Source organism: Pteropus alecto, unplaced genomic scaffold, assembly GCF_000325575.1.
Source record: "Pteropus alecto unplaced genomic scaffold, ASM32557v1 scaffold67, whole genome shotgun sequence".
Classification (NCBI taxonomy): Eukaryota; Metazoa; Chordata; class Mammalia; order Chiroptera; family Pteropodidae; genus Pteropus; species Pteropus alecto.
The window spans coordinates 1,824,327-1,844,115 of record NW_006441061.1 but is presented as its reverse complement, the minus strand read 5'-3'; the positions used below and the strand labels follow the sequence as shown (position 1 = coordinate 1,844,115).

General features: G+C 37.9%; 2 protein-coding genes across 3 annotated transcripts in view; one reads left to right on the top strand and one right to left on the bottom strand.

Moving 5' to 3' along the window:
* The window catches only part of RABEPK (Rab9 effector protein with kelch motifs), a 19,361-nt gene extending 15,401 nt beyond the window's left edge, over positions 1 to 3,960 (bottom strand). For both annotated transcript variants that reach the window (XM_006917962.3, XM_025051294.1), the window contains exons 1-2: positions 3,771 to 3,960; positions 1,918 to 2,073 (exon numbers count right to left, since the gene is read on the bottom strand). The gene's annotated coding sequence lies outside the window, so the exon portion shown is untranslated. The remainder of the gene's footprint in view (positions 1 to 1,917; positions 2,074 to 3,770) is intronic.
* A 93-nt stretch (positions 3,961 to 4,053) lies between these two features.
* The window catches only part of PPP6C (protein phosphatase 6 catalytic subunit), a 26,605-nt gene continuing 10,869 nt past the window's right edge, over positions 4,054 to 19,789 (top strand). Inside the window, exons 1-2 of the mRNA XM_006917960.3 lie at positions 4,054 to 4,345; positions 17,661 to 17,756. Coding sequence (XP_006918022.1) covers positions 4,271 to 4,345; positions 17,661 to 17,756 — 171 coding nt within the window. The 5' untranslated portion in view covers positions 4,054 to 4,270. The remainder of the gene's footprint in view (positions 4,346 to 17,660; positions 17,757 to 19,789) is intronic.

Here is a 19,789-nt window from a genome sequence, read left to right as displayed (position 1 = left end):
GGCGGCCAACCGCTCCGCTCCTCCCCGCCCCAGGGCCCGCCCCGCCTGCCACCGCGCTCGCTTAAAGGGATGTAGGCCAGGCTGTGCGTTTCGGGATCAAACATGCCGGGCCGTTCCCTGGACCTCACCTGCTGCCGGAGTCAATAAAACTAGGGCTCTCTTAAAAAGATTAACAAGCGAAAAGCCGGGGGTTGTGCATCCACTTGGATGACCCAGTTCTTTAGGCAGCTGGGCTGTTATCTTAAGGGGCTATGATATTTTCAGTTGCAGCGGCTTTTAGGAATGGTTTTGAAAGGGAGAGTTAAGGGTGCTTTCCTGGGTGTCTTTAGGCCGATTCAAGCTTTGCCGCCTTAAACGGCTGACTCATTCCAGAGTTAGCTTGTGTAACTATGGCAGGCTCTATGCTGAACCAAACAGAAGGTCCCTGGCCTCCCGGAGTCTACAGCGAACTAGAGAGAGAGAGAGTAAACAGAAAAACAGATAACTAGGTACATTTGTCAAAAGTTCATCAATGAGAGTATATTCTTGGGGAAGTTACTTTTCTTTGGGCTGCAGTGTCGCCTGTAAGATGGGCTAAGATTTGTCACAAGGTTATGGTGGGGGATACATGAGCTCAGGAATATAAAGTGCTCGGTGCCCAGCCACTGATCCAGAGCTGGTCCTCTGTAAAGTGTGATGCTATTCCTCGCTAAAATCCAACTCTAGACACAAGTCTTGAGTTAGAAGTATTCACCTGCATTACTTCTGGTCTCCATAACCATATGTTCCTTGTGGCTTTCCTCAAAATAGAGAGATAGCTCACCTATGCTTATGTTTTGGAGAACCCCACCATCACTTAGGAGGGCTGAGGCCAGGTGTTGTAGCCTAGGAAATACAGGAAACAGCTACAGAAGGAAACACAGGTGCTCCTGGAGTACAGAGCTATGATAGTAGAGTGGGAAGCAGAAAGACACACTTGGGTTCAAATCCAGGCTCCAGCATTAACCATCTAACCCTGACATTTGGCAAGTTTATCTCCGAGCCCTATTTTCCTCATCTCTAGGATGGGAATAGTGATACCTACTCCTTGGAGTAGTTGAAAGGGCTGGATAGTACAGGTGAAAGGCCAACTTGGTAAATCTTTTAGCTACTTGAAACCATAATGAAAATTTATTAACAAGATGGAATTTGAGGTCTGCAGCTTTCCTCACTGCTCAAACATCCTATTTCAAACACCTGGGGTTTGTGTGAGTTCCCATATTAATGAGAAACTCTCCACTGACTGCCAAAGAGGAGAGTGTAGGAGTCAGTCATTCTGCTTTCCTTCTGGAGAGAAAACAAAGACCAGGTTGGCTCTGCCATATGTCCATGTGCATCTAGATTCCTGTTTGGAGCTGCAGAATGCTCTGATGTCCCGTGTCTTTTGGCTAGATCCATTTCAAGGTGCCATGCAAGAGTTGTGCATATACAGAAAAAACTGGAAGAGGTTCATGAGCAACATAGCAACCGGTTTTCACTGTGAGACCTATGCTTTTAGATAGAAATCACATTTCAGAAAGTGCTAGAAGGAACTTTTGAGATCTATTTTTAAAATGGAAGTCAAGGCCCAGAGAAGTTAAAATGACTAACTCACATAAATGGCAGGACCAGGAGCCTAGATTTTCTGCTTTGTGCAAGAAAGACTGATATATTCCAGTCGGCAAGCTCTGCACACTGTCTCTGTAACGAACCACCAAACGTGTCCATCATCTCTTCTAAGAACTCGCTGAACACTCTGGGATGCTTCCCTCCTTTCCTTCTGCTCTGGATATCAACAGTGAGGTTCACCCAATGAGGCGCGTCTGCAGGATGGAGCTTCTTACTGCCAAACAGTTTGGTAATATGAGGCCTGCCACCTATTTTCATTGGAAGAGGATACCATCTGCTGTCATTACGTACCTGTTCACTGACTTATCAGCAAAGATAAGTGACACCTTCCTTTTAAGAGCTTTATTTGTCCTCCTTCCCAATTCTGAAATGGTATCTTCAGTAGGATTCATTCCCAGTTACTGAGGTTCAGAGATAAAAGGTGAATTGCCAGATTTCCAAAAAGGACTATAATTAAAAAAAAAAGAAAAAGAAAAGAAAAAAAAGTTAAACAACAGTAGCATTTTTTTCCTTGGAATTTTTTCTCCAAGAAATTCTGGGCATATTCTCCCTATACTTTCCCCACAAAAATCTTAAATGTTACCTCTTCAGAAAGGTCTTTCACGCCCACTCAATAGTCAGAGCTAACATTCACATTGCGCTCATTCTATAAATGACATTATTTTAAGCCCTTTCCATATATTAAGTCTATTAAACTTTAGTACAAGACTGTAAGGTAAGCATTATTATCATCTCCATATGAAGTAGGCATTTTTATTACTATCTCCATATTGTAGCTGAGAAAACTGGAGCACAGAAAGGATAAATAACTTCGCCAAAGTCATGTGGTTAGTAATATACTTGAACTCTGGCTACCTGGTGCTGGAATCTGCACACTTACTTCCACTATATTGCCTACCTAAATTAGTCTTCTTCTACTCTGTTTTTAACTCCCAGTACCCCTTCTCTCCTTTTTTAGCACTAATTATACTTTGCATTTAATTAATTGCTCATTTAATATAACTTGTTGAATAAATGAAGAAATGTATGTTTGTGGGCATCATTCATTCTGCAACAAAATTAAAAGTTAATTTTACTTTAAAACAATATTAGACTTACAGAATAGTTACAAGAATAATACAAAGCATTTTACCCAGAGACTTCATTAAATTTTAGCCAAATGTCCTCAAAATACCTTTTAGAGCAAGAGGATCCAGTCCAATATCAATAGATATTTATTGAGAACCTGCTACTATTGTATTTCATAACAGTCTCCTAACTTATCTTTCAGCTGCAAGCATTGCCTCCTAGTCTCATACAGCACCAGATATGAATTAGATCATGTTACTCTTCTGCACAAAACTCCGCAATAACTCCCTATTACATTAAAAGTAAAAATTAGTAAAAAAAGAAAATCTTTTTTCTCATCTCCTCTCCTACTCCTCTCATCTTACTCAAACTACACTAACTTTGCCATTTCCAAGATTCTAGAAATGCTTCCATCATAGGGCCTCTGATCAGCTCTTTAACTCCCCTCTAGTTATCTGCATGGCTAACTCCCTCAGTCTTTGTTGGTTCTTAAAAATGCATCACCCCATCTCCCTTATTCTGCTGGAGTTCCCCCCTCCCAGCACTTATCTCTTTCCAATATGCTATAGTTATTTATTATATTTATTTGTTATGTTCTTGTCTCCTCTACTAGCATGTAGCTATGTGTTGAGGATGGGGATCTTTATCTATTTTGTTTGCTGAATATCTCAAGTGCCTACAACTGTACCTGGCCCATAGTTGATGTTCAAAAAAGCTGTTGAATGAATGAATGAATGTTGAAGGCATACTACATGCCAGGTCCCGTTCTTGGCTCTGAGTGTACGACAAAAACTCCCTGCTTTCGTGGGACTCCCACTGAAGCATACTTAAACCAATCTCTTTGAGATTTGGGGAAAGTTATTTAACCTCTCCGAGCCTTGCTTTCCTATCAATCGTTATGAGGATTAAACAGAAAAACAGCATTTATATAGCATTTAGCATAAGAAAAGCCTTAAAATTTGTTTCTCTTCCTTTCAGGCTGAAAGATGGGTAGCCTGACATCTCTGCCACAGATTTAGGCAAGGTTTTCACAAGGCTTTGGAAGGGTGCCAACAGGTTACCACGTCCAGGCTTACCTAATTTTTCACTGAAGATGTTCTCGTGAGAGAATGCTTACATGGGTCGCAGTGAGAAACCAGGGAATGACTAGGGTCACCTACTTCGCCATTTTGCATCAGAAAAGCCTCGCTGGGCGCCCAGAGTTGAAAGTCTTGGGAAAGAAAAGGAGAGAGAAATTTTAAAAAAAAAAAAACGGGGAGAGAGAATCTGGTTACTACTGAAAACTACAAATCCCAGCCCCACCGCGGCACACAACTACGGGTCCCAGCAGGTTTCACTGCGGGACCAAGGGGGGGTCTGAGTTCGGCGGGAGAAGGCGTGGGGTGTGCGGAGACAGCGGGGAGAATCGGGTCAAGCTTTACGCCGCTGCGCAGACGCCTCTCACGGGCCGGACGTGACGTAGGAAGAGTTCCGGCTTCGGCCTCTGCCGCTGCCGCCGCTACTCCAGCTGCCGCCGCCGCCGCCGCCGCCGCCGCCGCTGCTGCCGCCGCCGCCGTCGGGGCTTCTTATTTCTAAAATGGCGCCCCTAGACTTGGACAAGTATGTGGAGATAGCGCGGCTGTGCAAATACCTACCGGAGAACGACCTGAAGGTGAGCCGGGCCGGGGCGGGAGCGCTGCTGGCGAGGCTCGCCCCTTCCGTCAGTGGGTTGCCCGCCGGCCCGCCCTTCTCTCCGCGGGACCCCCGCCAGCATCCCGTCCTGTCACAGTGGAGGGCCTGGCGCGGTGCCAAGCGACCCAGTCCGACTTGGCGTCTCGCGGAGTGCGGGAAGGGGGAGCTGGAGTCCCCAGAATGCTGTCCCAGTTCCGTAGCCGGCATCCCGGGGGATGTCGCGGCCTCTGCTCCAGGGTTGCCCCTCTGGGCTTTCGGGTGCCCCGGGACTCCGACCCCTAACACCTGTGCTTAGAAGACTCCCCTCCCCGGATCCGAGCTCCGGTCTGCTGGAGTCCGAACCGAGCCCCAGCGTGCAGCGCCCTCGAGATCGGTGTTCCCCCCCGAGGCGGTGACAGGAGCGCGGGGTGGACAGCGTCTGACAGGAGATGCCGCCGGTCCCCGGAACAGCGCGGCCCCAGCGTGTTTAGGTTCTTGAGGACTGGGGACACGGTGGGCCAGAGCGGTTTGGACGGGATGTGAGAGAACGTCAAGTCGTCCCTCTTTGCCTACCGCTCCTCCGGGTTGCTTTTCGGGAGTGTTGGTTTTTCTTCTGCTAATTCGGATGTGAATCCGGTTTTCCAGTATGTTGTTGAGCTAATTTAAGTGGAGGAACCTAATTTAAGTGGATAATTTAGTAGGCCCTCAATAAATACGAAAACCTTTCTGTCCTTTTAAGTTGTTTCCCCATAATCCCTTCTTAACTCAAGGTTTTATTTTCTTGATTTACTAAAAGAGGTTTGTTTGTTTGTTTGTTTGTTTTTCGTTACTGCCGAGTCCAAGTAACAGTAAATGTACGCGCGGGTAAAGGAATGAATGTAAGTCTTTGACAAGTCTTTCCATTCCCGTGCGTTTAAAACCAGTGCTCAGGTGTCTAGCAGGGTCTAGCGGTTAGTGCTACCGTCTGTTTTATTTGTTCAGTTAGCTTTGATTCGCTGTGTGGTAAGTGGGTAAACTGTCGATAGTTTTGAGTCCTTTTCATTCTTTAAGTTGTGGATTTAAAGCAGTTTATCTTTGTTCGTGAAATTTTTTTCTCTTAAGGAAGATGTTACTGGTTTTTTCTTTTGCTGTCTCTTTTGGTGCAGGAAGTTGATATTTAACGTCAGTCAACAAGTATGCAAAATGTGGGAGGCCAAAGGAGCTGTTGTGATTGTAACTTATTTGCACTTATAGGTAAATTTTATGTGCTGTGTGATAGGGGAGTCATTCTTGTGCATTTCTCACTTAATAGGATTAATTTAATTAAAATGAGGGCAAGGCCAATGTTAGTAAAAATGCAGCTTTCGTGCTCATCCGAGTTCTTCATGGTTTCTTTCTGCTCTATGCTTTTTTAGAAAACAAGGATACAACCAACAGTGGTGTCCAGTTCATGAAAATCTAACCAGACGTCTTTTGGTAGTGTTATTCATCCCATGGATGAAGCAGTTTTTTGCATGTCAGCGAACTGATGTGAAATTTTCTATTCTTTAACATATGTAAAGCTGTTTAAGGCTTTGTATTTATAATTAATAAAGTTGCTTATTATAAAAAATATCTTGATATTAACTTGAAATTGATACTGAAATTATTTGGATGATAATCAGTTGGATTTTCTTTAGACCTCTTAGTTTGAAAAACATTAGATTTCCTCCCTACCATAAGGAAATATAATTATTAAACCATTTGATTTCCCCCTTGCAACACGACTGGATGGTACTTAGAATGCACCTATTATTAATATATTTTAAAAACAAATCTAGGCAACTCCTGGAGAAAATTTTTATTTATAGGTAGAGGCTTTTTTCTTTGTTTTGGAAATGTTTTTATCAGATTAATTTGCTTGTGATGCATGCTCATCTCTGGTGCACTTAAAGAAATTTAATTTTGTTTCACTTTTTGACATGAAGTGCAAACTAAAATTAAGCAGTCCAAGAAAATATTCTGGGAGCACCTTTGCTGAGGCTTTAAAGCTAAAATAAAAGATTCTTTATCAGAGGAAGAAAAGAAATCATTGAGGCCACTGAGTAATTATGGAAAAGATTAGTTCTGGTAGAAAAGACAGAAATTCATGGTGTTTAAAGTTGACTAGAAGTTGGAGGTACTAAATAAAATAATAAATGTAAAAGATGTTCTAGATCTAATCATGATTTCTCTATACCTAAATTAGAAATGGTCAAATCACTAGTACTGGATGGAATCTAACTGTTTTGAAGGAATAAGGATGAAATATAAAAGTGAATGGACCAACGCATAACCTTGGTTTAAAAAGAGCTCATGTGATTCTCATCAACGATAAAGCTTTCGGAGCTGATCATAGAAGTTACATATTCCATATCTGGCCAAGTGGAAGAATGAATGTTAAAAGTCAGGTTTACTGAATACTTAAGTACTTTGGCAGGGAGATGGTTTCTATACCTTGGAGATTGTCTGATCTCTTAGTCTTTAAAGGTGACATGTGAGCAAAAAAATTGCATATGGAGTCGGTGTTCATTTTTTTTTTTTTTTTTACTGAGGAATCAAAGATAGTTACTGTGATAATGATAGGGAGAATACTAATGTCTGTCTCAGAGGTACAACACAAGGAATTGTGTAATTCCACTTTTATGGATTAATGGTTAATGTAATCTTTTTGGAACTCACCTTCATGTTTAGTCTAGACATCCCTGAGTTTTTCGTATAAGGCTACCTGCTCTGCAAAGTCATACGTCTGTCTGAAATGCCTCCATAAAGTTTCAAAGAATTCTCCCTTCCTTTATTCTGACATTTGTTAAACAGCCTTTTATTCTTTCTCATTCAGCCTCTATCTGATTTTATAGATTCTTATCATATCTTGTAGTCTTTAACCTTCCATATTGTATCTTTCCGTATATCCCTATTAGTCTTGTTGCTCACCTATTGCCTGTCTTATTGATCATCATAGTGTTTACTTGAGTTGTTTGGTTTTGCATTGTATCTTTCTTCAGGTACTACAAGGAAAATTGAACACAGTTCAGAACTTAGGGATCCATCAGGGCTTTGTATAGGGCCCTAAGAGTGTTTTTGCGTTTTTGCAAGTCTTTCTGATAACGCCTTGTATTTGTTTGCCTCTTTGGCCACAGAATCACATTCTCCTGTGTCTTCTGAAACTAGTCTTTAATAGTGCTGCCCAGTAGGAATAAAATACTCAGAAATGTGAGCCTCAAATTGTCACATTTTAAAAAAGTAAAAAGAAACAGGAAAATAATTTTAGTAATATTTTATTTAACCTAATTTTAACATGTAATCAATATAAAATTACTAGTGTAATATTTGCCCTTTTTTGTACTAAGTCTATGAAACATAGTGTATATTTTATATTTATGACACATCCCAATTCGGGCCAGTCACATTTTAGGTGCTCAGTAGCTACATGTGGCTGTAGGTATCAGATGGGACAGTGCATACCTCTAATGACTCCCTAGCCCATTTCCTAGAATTTCAGATCTGAGAGAGAGTCAGGGTTCACCTATTTCTGCACCCTTCTTTCTTTACTGAGAGAGAAACTGAGCCTTGTAGAGTTTATGATCTGCCTGAGGATGTCCAGCTAATCCATGAATTAGGTTGGAAAACCTTGGGCAGAGCTCTCTTGGATACAATTAATAGCCTTTACAGGATAGCAAATAGCATGCATTTTTATTTTTATTTATTTATCTATTTTTACCATCGAAATTCATTGATTTATTATTTTTGAGTACACAGGCCAATTTGCATTTGAGTAGCATGCATTTTTAGATATGTCTCACCTTTCTTTATACCTTCCATTCTAAGCACATCGGACTGCAGTCTTCTGATAACATGCCCTGTACTTCCCTGCTTCTTTGCTTCTGGCCAGTCCTTTTCTTCACCTATTTATTTAATATGTACATAGCACAGATATTAAATTATTTAATACTCTGTGAGTTGGGTACTAATATTTGCCTCATTTTACAGACAGGTAACTGAAGAACAGACAGATTAAGTAACTTTCCAAAGTTATATAGCTGGTAAATTGGTGGAGGAGCTGAGATTCAAATATAGGCAGTCTGGCTCCAGGATTCACATCCTTAACTACCACTTATGCTTCCTATATACAATACTCTCCAAGCCCCTTTTGAACTCTATCTAGTTCAGATGCCACTTTCTCTATGGATTCCATAGTCAGGATTACTAGCAATGGCTAGAATTTACATAGCTCCTTATGGTTTTCAGAGCACCTTCATGTCTATTCTATAATTTACACAGTCCTTGTGACAGGCAGAATATATATCAAAGCCAGGACTTGATGAAGTTTAAATGATTTTTTGCCATAGTGACTCAACAGAGTACATGCCTAAATTTATTTGCTATTGAAATTTCCCATTCTTCGCAGACAAGAAAAAGCTAAGGGAGTTCATCATCACCAAACCAGTACTACAAAAAATGTTAAAGGGAATTCTTTAAGAAGAAGGAAAAAAAAAGATAAAAAGTATAAATAATAAAATGACAATAACTACATACCTATAATAATTACTTTAAATGTAAATGGATTAACTGCTCCAATCAAAAGACATAAGGTAGCTGAAAGGAGAAGAAAACAAGACCCATACATATGCTGTCTACATGAGAACTGCTTCAGATCAAAAGACACACACAGACTGAAAGTAAAGGGATGGAAAAAGATATTTCATGCAAATGGAAATGAAAAAAAAAAAAAGCTAAGGTAACAATACTTATAGCAGACAAAATAGATTTTAAAACAAAGGCTATAATACAAGACAAAGAAGGACATTTCATATACAATAGCCAAGATTTGGAAGCAGCCTACGTGTCCGTCGATAGATGATCAGATATAGAAGAAGTGGTACATATATACAGTGGAATGTTACTCAGCCATAAAAAAGAATGAAATTTTGTTAGTTTCAACAACACGGATGGACCTAGAGGATATTATGCTAAACGAAATAAATCAGACAAAGATAAATACCATATGATTTCACTTATATGTGGAATCTAAAAAAAAAATAAAACAAACTCATATAGAGAACAAACTGATGGTTGTCAGATGCGAGGGAGGTTAGGGGACTGGGCAAAAAAGCTGAAGGGGTTAAGAAGTACAAATTGGCAGTTACAAAGTTGTCAGGGGGATGTAAGGTACAGCATAAGGAATATAGTCAATAGCTATGGTTGGTACCAGGTTGATACTACACTTATGGTGGGGGGAAGGGAAATCGCTTCATAAGTTATATAAATGTCTTAACCACAATGCTGTACACATGAAACTAATATAATATTGAAAGTCAACTGTAGTTGAAAAAACATTTTTAATTTAAAAAATAAATAAAATGCCATAGATTTCATTGAGAAAAAAAATCCTCATTTTTTCTTTTCTATACTGACCTTTGCCCCATAGCACTTTTTGCTCCATTTTACTACTAACAGTGTTCTGTCTTGTACGACAGCAAATATGTCTGTCTTTAAGCTTCTTGAGGTTCAGGATCATATTTATGTTTGTATTCTCCACAGTCTTAGAGCACTGCCTTGTAGGTGATGGACAGTCAGTGAAGGTTGTTGAATCATACTGCATACTGCTTTACAACAGACATTTCTTTAAATGTTTCCTATGTCAAATACTGTTCCCTGTGGGTCCATAAGTAGAATCCCATACTTCTCTCTGCCTTCGAGGAACTCTATAGTAAGGGAGATAGAGGTAAACAAGTGATCATTGCATGGTGCGATAGGTGCTATGCAATGATCATTTGTTTACCTCTATCTCCCTTTTTTCCTGAAATAGAGGGCTCGGTACTAGGAAACAGAAGAAGCAGCATCTAACTCTGGAGCCAGAGATGGTTTCACAAAGGAGAAACAATGAGAGGGTGAGCAGTTTGTTTAGGTAGACAAAATAGAAAGGAAAGAACATGCAAGCAGAATAAATACTGTGTGTAATGGTATAGCTTAATCTGAATGAACATGGCTAATTTAGGGAACTTGAGGCAGTTTGGTGTGGCTGGAGGTGGTGTTGGGAAGATAGGCAGAGGACAGATCATGGAAGGCTAGGCTGATAAACTTGACTGTTTATCTTTTAGGTGGTACATGGATAAACACTTTGGAATGTTTTTATATTTTAGAGAAAAACACATCCTGACTTTGTTTAAAATGTGGCTAAAAAGAAGTAGATTCAAAAAAAACTGTTATAGGGATACACTGTTGTATGTGATAGGAAATGACGAAATCATGAAGGATGATGGTATCTAAATGGAGTTTGAGAAATACTGCCATAGACAGAGGAGTGTCCTTGAGAGATTTTTATGGAGGACAGTGACAAGTTTTAGAAATATTATTATGGCAGCATTGTGGCCCATGCATTGGAATGGGACAAAAATGTTATAGAAGCAATAGGCCAAGTGACGTGAGAGCTTGAAGTAACAAGTAATTCTGGTGTTTAAAAGGAAATGAAGAAGGTATAATAGGACCTGTTGACAGAGTAGTCTAATGAGGAAGAAGAGAGTTCAGTGTAATCTCTTAGTTTCTTACATGGATTACTTAGTAAATATTATAACTAGATTAAGGAATGCAAGAGAATTTGGTTTGGGCCATACCGAGTTTGAGGTGCTGTCAGGTCAACATTGAGGTACAGATGTTCAGAAGGCTTGGATCCACAGACCAGTTAGTTAAATATTTATTGTTAATTGTGCTCCAGCACTGTTGTAATAGTATTAAACTCAAGTTCTCAATTGGGGGCGATAGTGCCCTCAAGAGGATATTTGGTAGTGTCTGGAGACATTTTTGATTGTCACAGCTGGAGGGTTGCTCTGGGTATCTGGTGGATGTAGAGGCCAGAGATGTTGCTAAACATCTTATAATGCACAGGATAGAAGCCCCCACAACAGAGAATTATCAGCAGTAGTGCTGTGGTTGAGAAACTGTAGTTTAGACTGAAGATAAAATATTTCCTTCTGTACTGTAAGGGTGTAAATATTATTGTCATCTTGGATTTCCACTGTTCCCAGTGATTTGTATTATAGTAGTGACTCTATACAACAGTTACATAAAATGTAATTTTGGAAACATTTTTATTTAAGATAAGAGTATTTTATAAATACTAGTATAAAAGTAAACAAAGGAAATAGTATGTTTTAGATAGCAAGGTCAGCTAAACAAAGAATTACAAAACTTTAAAACCCAGTGTATTTGAGGGATAAAGAGAGAACAGGAGGATAGGAATAGACTAGAAAGGAACCATGAGCAAATATGTTAAGGAAAAGGTAGGGAAGGGAAATAGGGTCTCTTAAGAGTGGGGGCCATGAACCCCTACTTATTCAAGGATTAGGAATTAGTTGGGCACTGTGGGGAAAGATGGATGTAGTCTGCCCTCAATTTTGGGATAAGATTGAGAATCTTGCCTTAGTGCCTGTTTTGGAGCAGTTAGAGAAACCACACTTCCTACAAACCAAGCAGCAAAACAAAGCTGTGAGGGGCTTGGAGGAGCCTCTCCCATCTCTGTGAGGCCACTGTGTGTGTATAGTTGGCTGACTTACGTAGAGTTTGTGCTGAGATTTCATAGACTTCTTATTTTTGTGTCTGTTTGATATGAACTTGTAAGCTACTGCTGAACTGGAAAGATGGGAGGCAGTGGCTTTGTCTTAGAAACTTAGCTCTAAATCCTTATTTGGGACTGCAGAAGTCGTAGTTACAGGAGTCAGCTGTTACTTTACTCAGGTTAGTGGCCTCAGGTTAAAGATGCTGCCTGAGTAGTTTACATGTGTTCTCTAGACACTCACTGGCCTTTGAGATTGGTGGGGTTTCACAGTGATGCTCTTTAATTTATAATTTGTTACTTTCAGATCAGTAATGGTGGCATGGGCCAATCACCAGGGGTGACTTACAGTTCAGGAGGTATTATGGGTTAGGAGAGCCAGTCATATGTGGGTGCAAATTCTGGCACATTCAAATATGGGAACCATGGAGTCCTTTAGGAATCTGCTGTGGTTAGTTTCAAATTTTAATTCAATGATAACTCACTTTGTTCTAAAAGGATATAGAGTGGTTTACAGAGATGCATTCAGTATAGTAAGATAAATTATATTCAGAATAAGTAAGAAAAATGAGACAAAGAGAAAGTAAAGATAGGATACCAAGATTGAGCCAACAGTAAAAGTAAGAATAGTATGTGAAATAAAAGCTATGATGACCAGATTACTTCTTTGAGATTAGGCCTTAAGCTTTCTAGGAGCCTACTGAAAGATGGAAACTGATCAATTAAAAAATTCACGGTCTGTAAGATGATAAAAACAAGCTTCTCAGGGAAATCACATCTATTTCTCCCCTGGGTCCTCTTTGAAAGCAACTGTTTAATCACAGCATCCTATGCACCTCGTTTGTAGTCTACCCAATGACAAGCTGTGTAGAGGACTTTCCTGTAACATCCCTTACTACAGGTTGATGGCATGACATCCAAGTGCAATTTGGGAAAAAGCAATTGGGAAAGGAGGGCAGTACAGATCAGAGTGAGTTTATAGGAGATTTTTTTAGGTAACATTTTAATAATTGATCTTTAGAGGAGTATAAACAATGGAGGCTCCAGATTTACAAGTAACCAACAGTTTCCTAAGTATGTAGAAGGATCAACATTGTAGGAAACTGAGAACTTTTCTATCCCATGCATTGTGGAAAGAAGAATGGGAGACGAGCTTCTTTGGCAGCTTGTGTCAGAGGATGTCTTGGGAGAAGCATTCAAATTATATTCATGGTATGGGCTCTGACCTTCACTGATGGAAGTTAGACCTCCTCTTAAAAGATGTGAAATCTGAAAGGGAGTATGGATGGAACAAATGCGTGACAACATACAGTCCTCATGGCAACAAACAGAAAACTTTGCCCACTCTTGTACAAATTACAGCAAAGCACGTATCCAAATACCTTTAGTGGAATTGTCTTTGAGAAGGTTCGGTGAGTATACCTGAAAATAAATTCCAAATATTATTTGAGCAAGGCATTATACCTAAGAAAGGTGAGTAAAGTCCTGAGATAGATACTTTGAAACATTACTATATTGTTATATTTTAAAAATTGTACAGTATCAGAAAAAAATTTCAAAATATTAATTGCTGCCTGATAAAGCTAACCTAAAAAGAGTAGTGCTCTTTATTCTGGCAAGATGAGGAGAAGGAATGTGGTAATGAAAGGCTAAAAAAATACAGGCCAAACATGCCATTTTCGTTTTTTGGAACTAACTCTAGCTATGTGGAAGTGAGTTAGGGTTTAAAATAATTCAAGCAGTAGGTTGTAAACTTTGGGAGCTAATTACTCTAAAAATAATTATGAAATTACATATGACAGGTGTAATGGATTATAATGGGATGCTGTACAACATTGATCTTTTGAAATTGACTGGAAGAGCAGTTTATCCACAAGGAGTAGATTTGAGTGATTGTGGTCAAGGTGGTAATTATTATTTTTAATTGGTTATCTATATTATTTATTTTTTAAAAGCAACAGCTTTATTGGGATATTATTCACATATCATAAAATTCACTTCTAAAGTGTGCAATTCAGTAAGTTTTTAATGTATTTAGAGTTGTGTAACCATCACCATAATAAATGTAAGAACATTTTCATTACCCCAAAGAGAAACTTAGCAGTAACTCCTCATCTCTCCCTCCCCATAAGCACAGCCCTAGGCAACCACTAATCTCCTTTCTATCTCTATGGATTTGCCCATTTAGGACATTTTGTATAAATTGACTTGTGTATTATGTGGCCTTTTGCGACTGGCTTATTTTACTCAGCAGCATGTTTTTAAAGTTCGTCTCCATTGTAACATGTATCAGTCCTTCATTCCTTTTATGGTGGAATCATACTTCCTCGTGTGGATGTACTATGTTTTGTTTATCCATTCACCTGTTGATAGACACTTGGATTGTTTTCACTTTTTGGCTATTGTGAATAATGCTGCAGAGAACATTGGTGTACAAGTATCTGTTCTATACTTTCACTGCTTTCAATTATTTGGAGTATATACCCAGAAGTGGAATTGCTGGGTCATATGGTAATTCTGTGTTCAGCATTTGAGGAACTGCTAAACTGTTTTTTTTTAAAGTGACCGCATCATTTATATCCCTACCAGCAATATATGAGAGTTTCAATTTCTCTACCTTATTGGCAACACTTATTTTCTGTTTTTAAAAAAATTATAGCCATCTTAGTATGTGTAAAGTGGTATCCCATGGTGGTTTTGATTTGCATTTATTTCTCTAATGACTAATGATATTCAGTATCTTTTCATTTGCTTGTTGGCCATTTATATATCTTCTTTGGAGATAGTCTATTGAAGGCTTTTGCCTATTGTTTAGTTGAGTTATTTGCCTTTTTTTTGTGGTTGAGTTGTAGTTCTTTATATATTCTGGATATTAAGCCTCTATCAAATATATAATTTCTAAATATTTTCTCTCATTCTGCAGGTTGTTGCTTCACTTTATTAATGAACTCAAGTTTTTAATTTTGATAAAGTCCAGTTTATCTATTTTTTTCTTTTATTCCTTATGCTTTTGGTATATCTAAGATTGCCTTGCCAAATCCAAGGTCATAAGGGCTTACCTTATGTTTTCTCCTAAGAGTTGTATAGTTTTAGCTCTTACTTTTAGGCCATTGATCCATTTTGAGATGATTTTCGTATATGCTATGAGGTAGGGGTCCAGTTTCATCCTTTTGCATGTGAAATCCAGATACCCCAGTACCATCTGTTGGAAGGACTATCTCTGGTAATATATTTTAAATAAGTTTTTTGTATAGGTATCACATTCATATGGTTTGGAACTTAAAAAATATAAAAGGCTGCAAATGTTAAGTCTTTCTTTACCCAGTTCCCTTCCTCATATTGGTAGCCAGTATTATATTTCTTATGGATTCTTCTAGAAACAACAGTTTAAGTATGTACAAGTAAATACAAGTGTGTGTGTGTGTGTGTAGTACAAGAAGTAACACATACACTATTCTGCATCTTGTATTTTTTCAATTAAGGCTGTTTGCTAGTTTCAAAATAACATTTTTTTTTTTAAGAAATGCAGTAACTACAGAAAAATATGTAGAATAACTTACTAACACATCTATGTCATCTTCCTCCAAGAATAATTTTTTTTCATGCTTTTTTAAAAATTAAAAGAAATAAAGATAATAGCGGAATTCCTTTTGTTTGCCATCTTGAGCAATTGCTGTTAAGATTTGATGTATATCCTTCTAGGTCATATTTTATAATTCATGGTATGCTTACACATAATAGATTGAGTGTGTGTGTGTGTGTGTGTGTGTATAAAACTTTGCAGAACACTTGCATGCACTATCTTATTTAATCTTCAGAATATCCCCAGGTAAATATCTCTATTTTGTGGATGAGGAAACTGAGGCACAGAGAGATCAAGTAACTTGCTCAGGCTTACACAGCTAAGTAGCAGACAATATACTTAGATAGTTAAGAGGTAAAGCCAATATTTGTTCTCTGATCTCTTTGACTTCAAAGGCTATGCTCCTAACTTCTGAAATATGCTATGATATTACTTGGTATTCCACTTTTCTGTCTTAGAGTATAAGGTATTCTGCTATTGGTACTTGTTGATTTACGAATAAAGGGATATTCCCTCTCTGTCCTATACTGGATTTCTCCAAAATTTGACCTTCCAGCAACATTGAACACGGTCGATCATTTTTATTTTGAAACATTTTTTTTCACTGGTCTTCAAAAGTACCACCATCTCCCATGGTTTCCTTTGTGCCTCACCAAGCAGTCTCTTTTTCTAGTTCCTCATTTTTTCCCTAACTTCTAAAGGAAGTAGTTAAGGCTCATTTCTTGAACTCCAAGTAAAGGGTTGTAGCTGTCTAACTGTTAAAGTGTATGTCTCATTTATCTCAATAAGTTGTAGCATTTAGATTCTTAATGTTTAAAATCATTTCATTATGCTTGTGTAGTTTAATTTCTCCTTTCTAGGCAGACCTATCATAAAATCCACTAAGGCCCTGGGCCGTAGTGTAAGCTGGTCTCAGATGGGAGGAAGGTTCCCCTCTAGTTTTCTGTGTATAGCAGGACTATACACTTACATCCCTAAAACTCTGTTGTGAGAATCATTTTCTTTCTGTGAAACCTTTTGAGTACTTTCAGAGGACAAATATTTTAAAAGTAAAAATGTTTAGGGTCATTTTTAAAAAGAGTGACGCTTGAACTTTAGATTTGCATTTTGTAATTAATTTTAACTTTTTTATTTGGAGATGCTTGAGGATTTACATGTAGTCATAAGAAATAATACGGAGAGAGCCCATGTTACCCTTTACCCAGGTTTTCCCTAGTAGTAACATTGTGTAGAGCTCTAGTATAAACACCACAACAAGATAGTGACGTGGATACCATCCACAGTCTTGTTCAGATTTTTCCAGTTTTATTTCTATTCACGTATGTGTGTGTTTAGGCATATGCAATTTTATTACATCTACAGTCTCATGTATCCAATAGCACATTCAAGACACAGTTCTATCACCAGAATGATTCCTCATGTTGTCCTTTTATGACCACACCTACTTCCCTTCTGCCTCTAACTCCTGGACCCCTGGCAACTACTAATCTGGTTTCCATTTCTATAAATTTGCCATTTCAAGAATGTTACAAAATAGAATCATACAGTATGTAACCTTTTGAGATAGGTTTTTGTTTCACTCAGGGTAAAGTAAATCCCTTGAAATTCATCCATGTCTTGTGTGTTAATAGTTTATTTCTTTTTATTGCTGAGTAGTTTACCATGCTGTGGGTGGACCACAATTTGCTCAGCTCTTCATTTGTTGAAAGGTCCCTGATTTATTTCCAGTTTTTGGCTATTATAAATTAAGCTTCTATGGACTTTTGAGTACAGATTTTTATGATCATAAATTTTCTCTGCCAAGAGTGCAATTGCTGGGTCATGTGGTAAGTGCATGATTTGCCATTTACTTAAAAAAATTAGCAGATAAGAACCTTTTCTTGTTAAAAATTATTTACTCATACTTTTTGATGAAAGGCATCATTTTATAGTTCTTGGAAAGCTATCTGTCTTCTAGAATCTGTTGTCTGTGTAGCCAGGGAGTTCACATTTTGAAATACTCATTGTATCATCCTTAGGCATTATGAGATGAAAGTGAAGCCAACAGAAATCTAATCCCAGAATCATCAAAGGGTAGTTTCGTTTCCTATTAAGCAATATAAGTATTAGTTCTTGTCTTTTTGGCATCTGATCCTTAGTTATAATATTGTAGTAAAACATTGCGTTTTTCTTTTCTTCTTACAGCGGCTATGTGACTACGTTTGTGATCTCCTCTTGGAAGAGTCAAATGTCCAGCCAGTATCAACACCAGTAACAGTGTGTGGAGACATACACGGACAGGTAAAATTTCATGAGCGGATTTTTAGCTTTGTACTGTCCATAGTCCGTCCATGTATGTTTCCATTTCTGCAAACAAAAAAACAAGCTGGTGGTTAGCTAGGTTACCTCAGTCTGTATGACACTAATGATTCCTTGTTACTGTTACAGTGAATAAAAGCAGTGGTCAAGTTATTCACAGAGTGTATTGAAATTGTACTTCCAAAGCAAATGGAATGCAGCACTATGCTCTGTGGAAAGGGGGAGATATAAAACAAATGTAGACTGCTCATAATTATTATGATTAATAGGAGATGCTTTGGTTTTAGGCACTAATTTTCTGTTCATTCTATTCAGTTATGTCATATTTTGTTGAAAACTTATTTCCTTAGTGGGAATGAGAATAGCAAAGGTTCAGACATAAAATTGTTGGTGCACGATTTCAGCAAGTCACTGCTAGAATGGGATAAGAGAGATTTAGTTCTTTTTTTTTTTTTTTTTAAGATTTAGTTAATTTTTTCATCTGCTGGGTTTTTGTTTGTTTATTTTTAAAGATTTCAAGAAGGAGCACACCTCTGTCAGTGTTTAGCCTAGCTGGAAAACTTCTGTGTATTTGTAGAGGTTTTTTTTTAAAAAAATTATTTATTTTTAACAGGGAAATAAAAGGTGACCAGAACACTCATAGCTTGCTGTATGCATACAGTGGCGGGGCTATAAGACGTAATACATTGTGAACAATGTAGTATTTATGAGTGCTAACAGGACTTACTGTCTTCTGTGCATGTCCTCTGCCTTAAATATGACTGCCTAAAGGAGCAGGAATATGGGTAATTAGTTGTGATTGAGGGCTGCTCAATGAGTAAAGTCCTATTTTGACTATTTAGAGGGCTGTTTTCTTTTTGTTTTTTCAATCTGTTCTCTGAATGGTTGGAATTATAATATATCTGACATCTGCATATTATCAGCGTCTAAGTAGAAGCCCTCATTATGTTATCCGTGATTTGTTAAAATTTTAGTTATCTAGAATAGATTTTTAGGAATGAATTTCTTAAAATTTCCATGTTAAGTTCTCTACAAATGTGTAATAAACATATGTATTTTACTAACATAAAGGATATTAATATAAGCAGTTTCTTAACACATTCTTAAAAGCTGGAATAAACCAAGTAATGTTTTCCTCTAATTATAATGTTAAAACTGAGGGGTTACCTGTGTTATCAAGAACTTTTCAATATATGAATTATAACTATGGTCAAAGGTCAGGAAGTTAGAGACAACTTAAAATTACTAAAATTAATTAAAATCATAAAATTGTACTTCTATATTATATATATACCTTCAGCCTCGCTAATAGTTTATCTTGTGTTTTGAGGTTAACAAAGTGCTTTTGCAAATGTTCCATGTAAAATTTTTTTCAGGAGTCCTACAAGATTGAATCATTTTGTAGAGAAAGAAACAGGCTGAAAGACTGAAGAATTAGCCCCAACTCTCACAGCTATTAAGTGACAGAACAGAGATTTGAAACTCATTTGGGTGCCCTGTAGCCCGTGTTTTAAGACTACCACCAAACTGTGAACATTGTTTCTCTTATAGCTGACTCTTTAAACAATTGCTCCTCAAAAGCATAGGACTTGAGGAGCTTCTAAAGGCCTGCTTACTGATTAAATCAAATGTAAGATGTGTCCTTTAGGACTTGTACAGTTGTCTTTCCTTGGACTAGTTCTGGAATTACAGATTGGGTTATGAGTATAAATAAACATGTTGGTAAACATATACAACTGTCTCTTGGTATCCTCAGATGATTGGTTTCAGGACCTCCCGCAGATACCAAAATCCTGGGATGCTCAACTCTCTTATATGAAATGGCATAGTATTGCATTTAGCCTATGCACATCTTCCCATATACTTTAATTCTAGATTACTTATAATACCTAATACAGTGTAAATACTATGTAGATAGTTGTTATAGTGTATTGTTTAGGGAATAATGACTAGAAGACAAAGGTCTGTACTTGTTCAGTACAGACAGTCATCGTAGGCCTAACTACATGGTACAC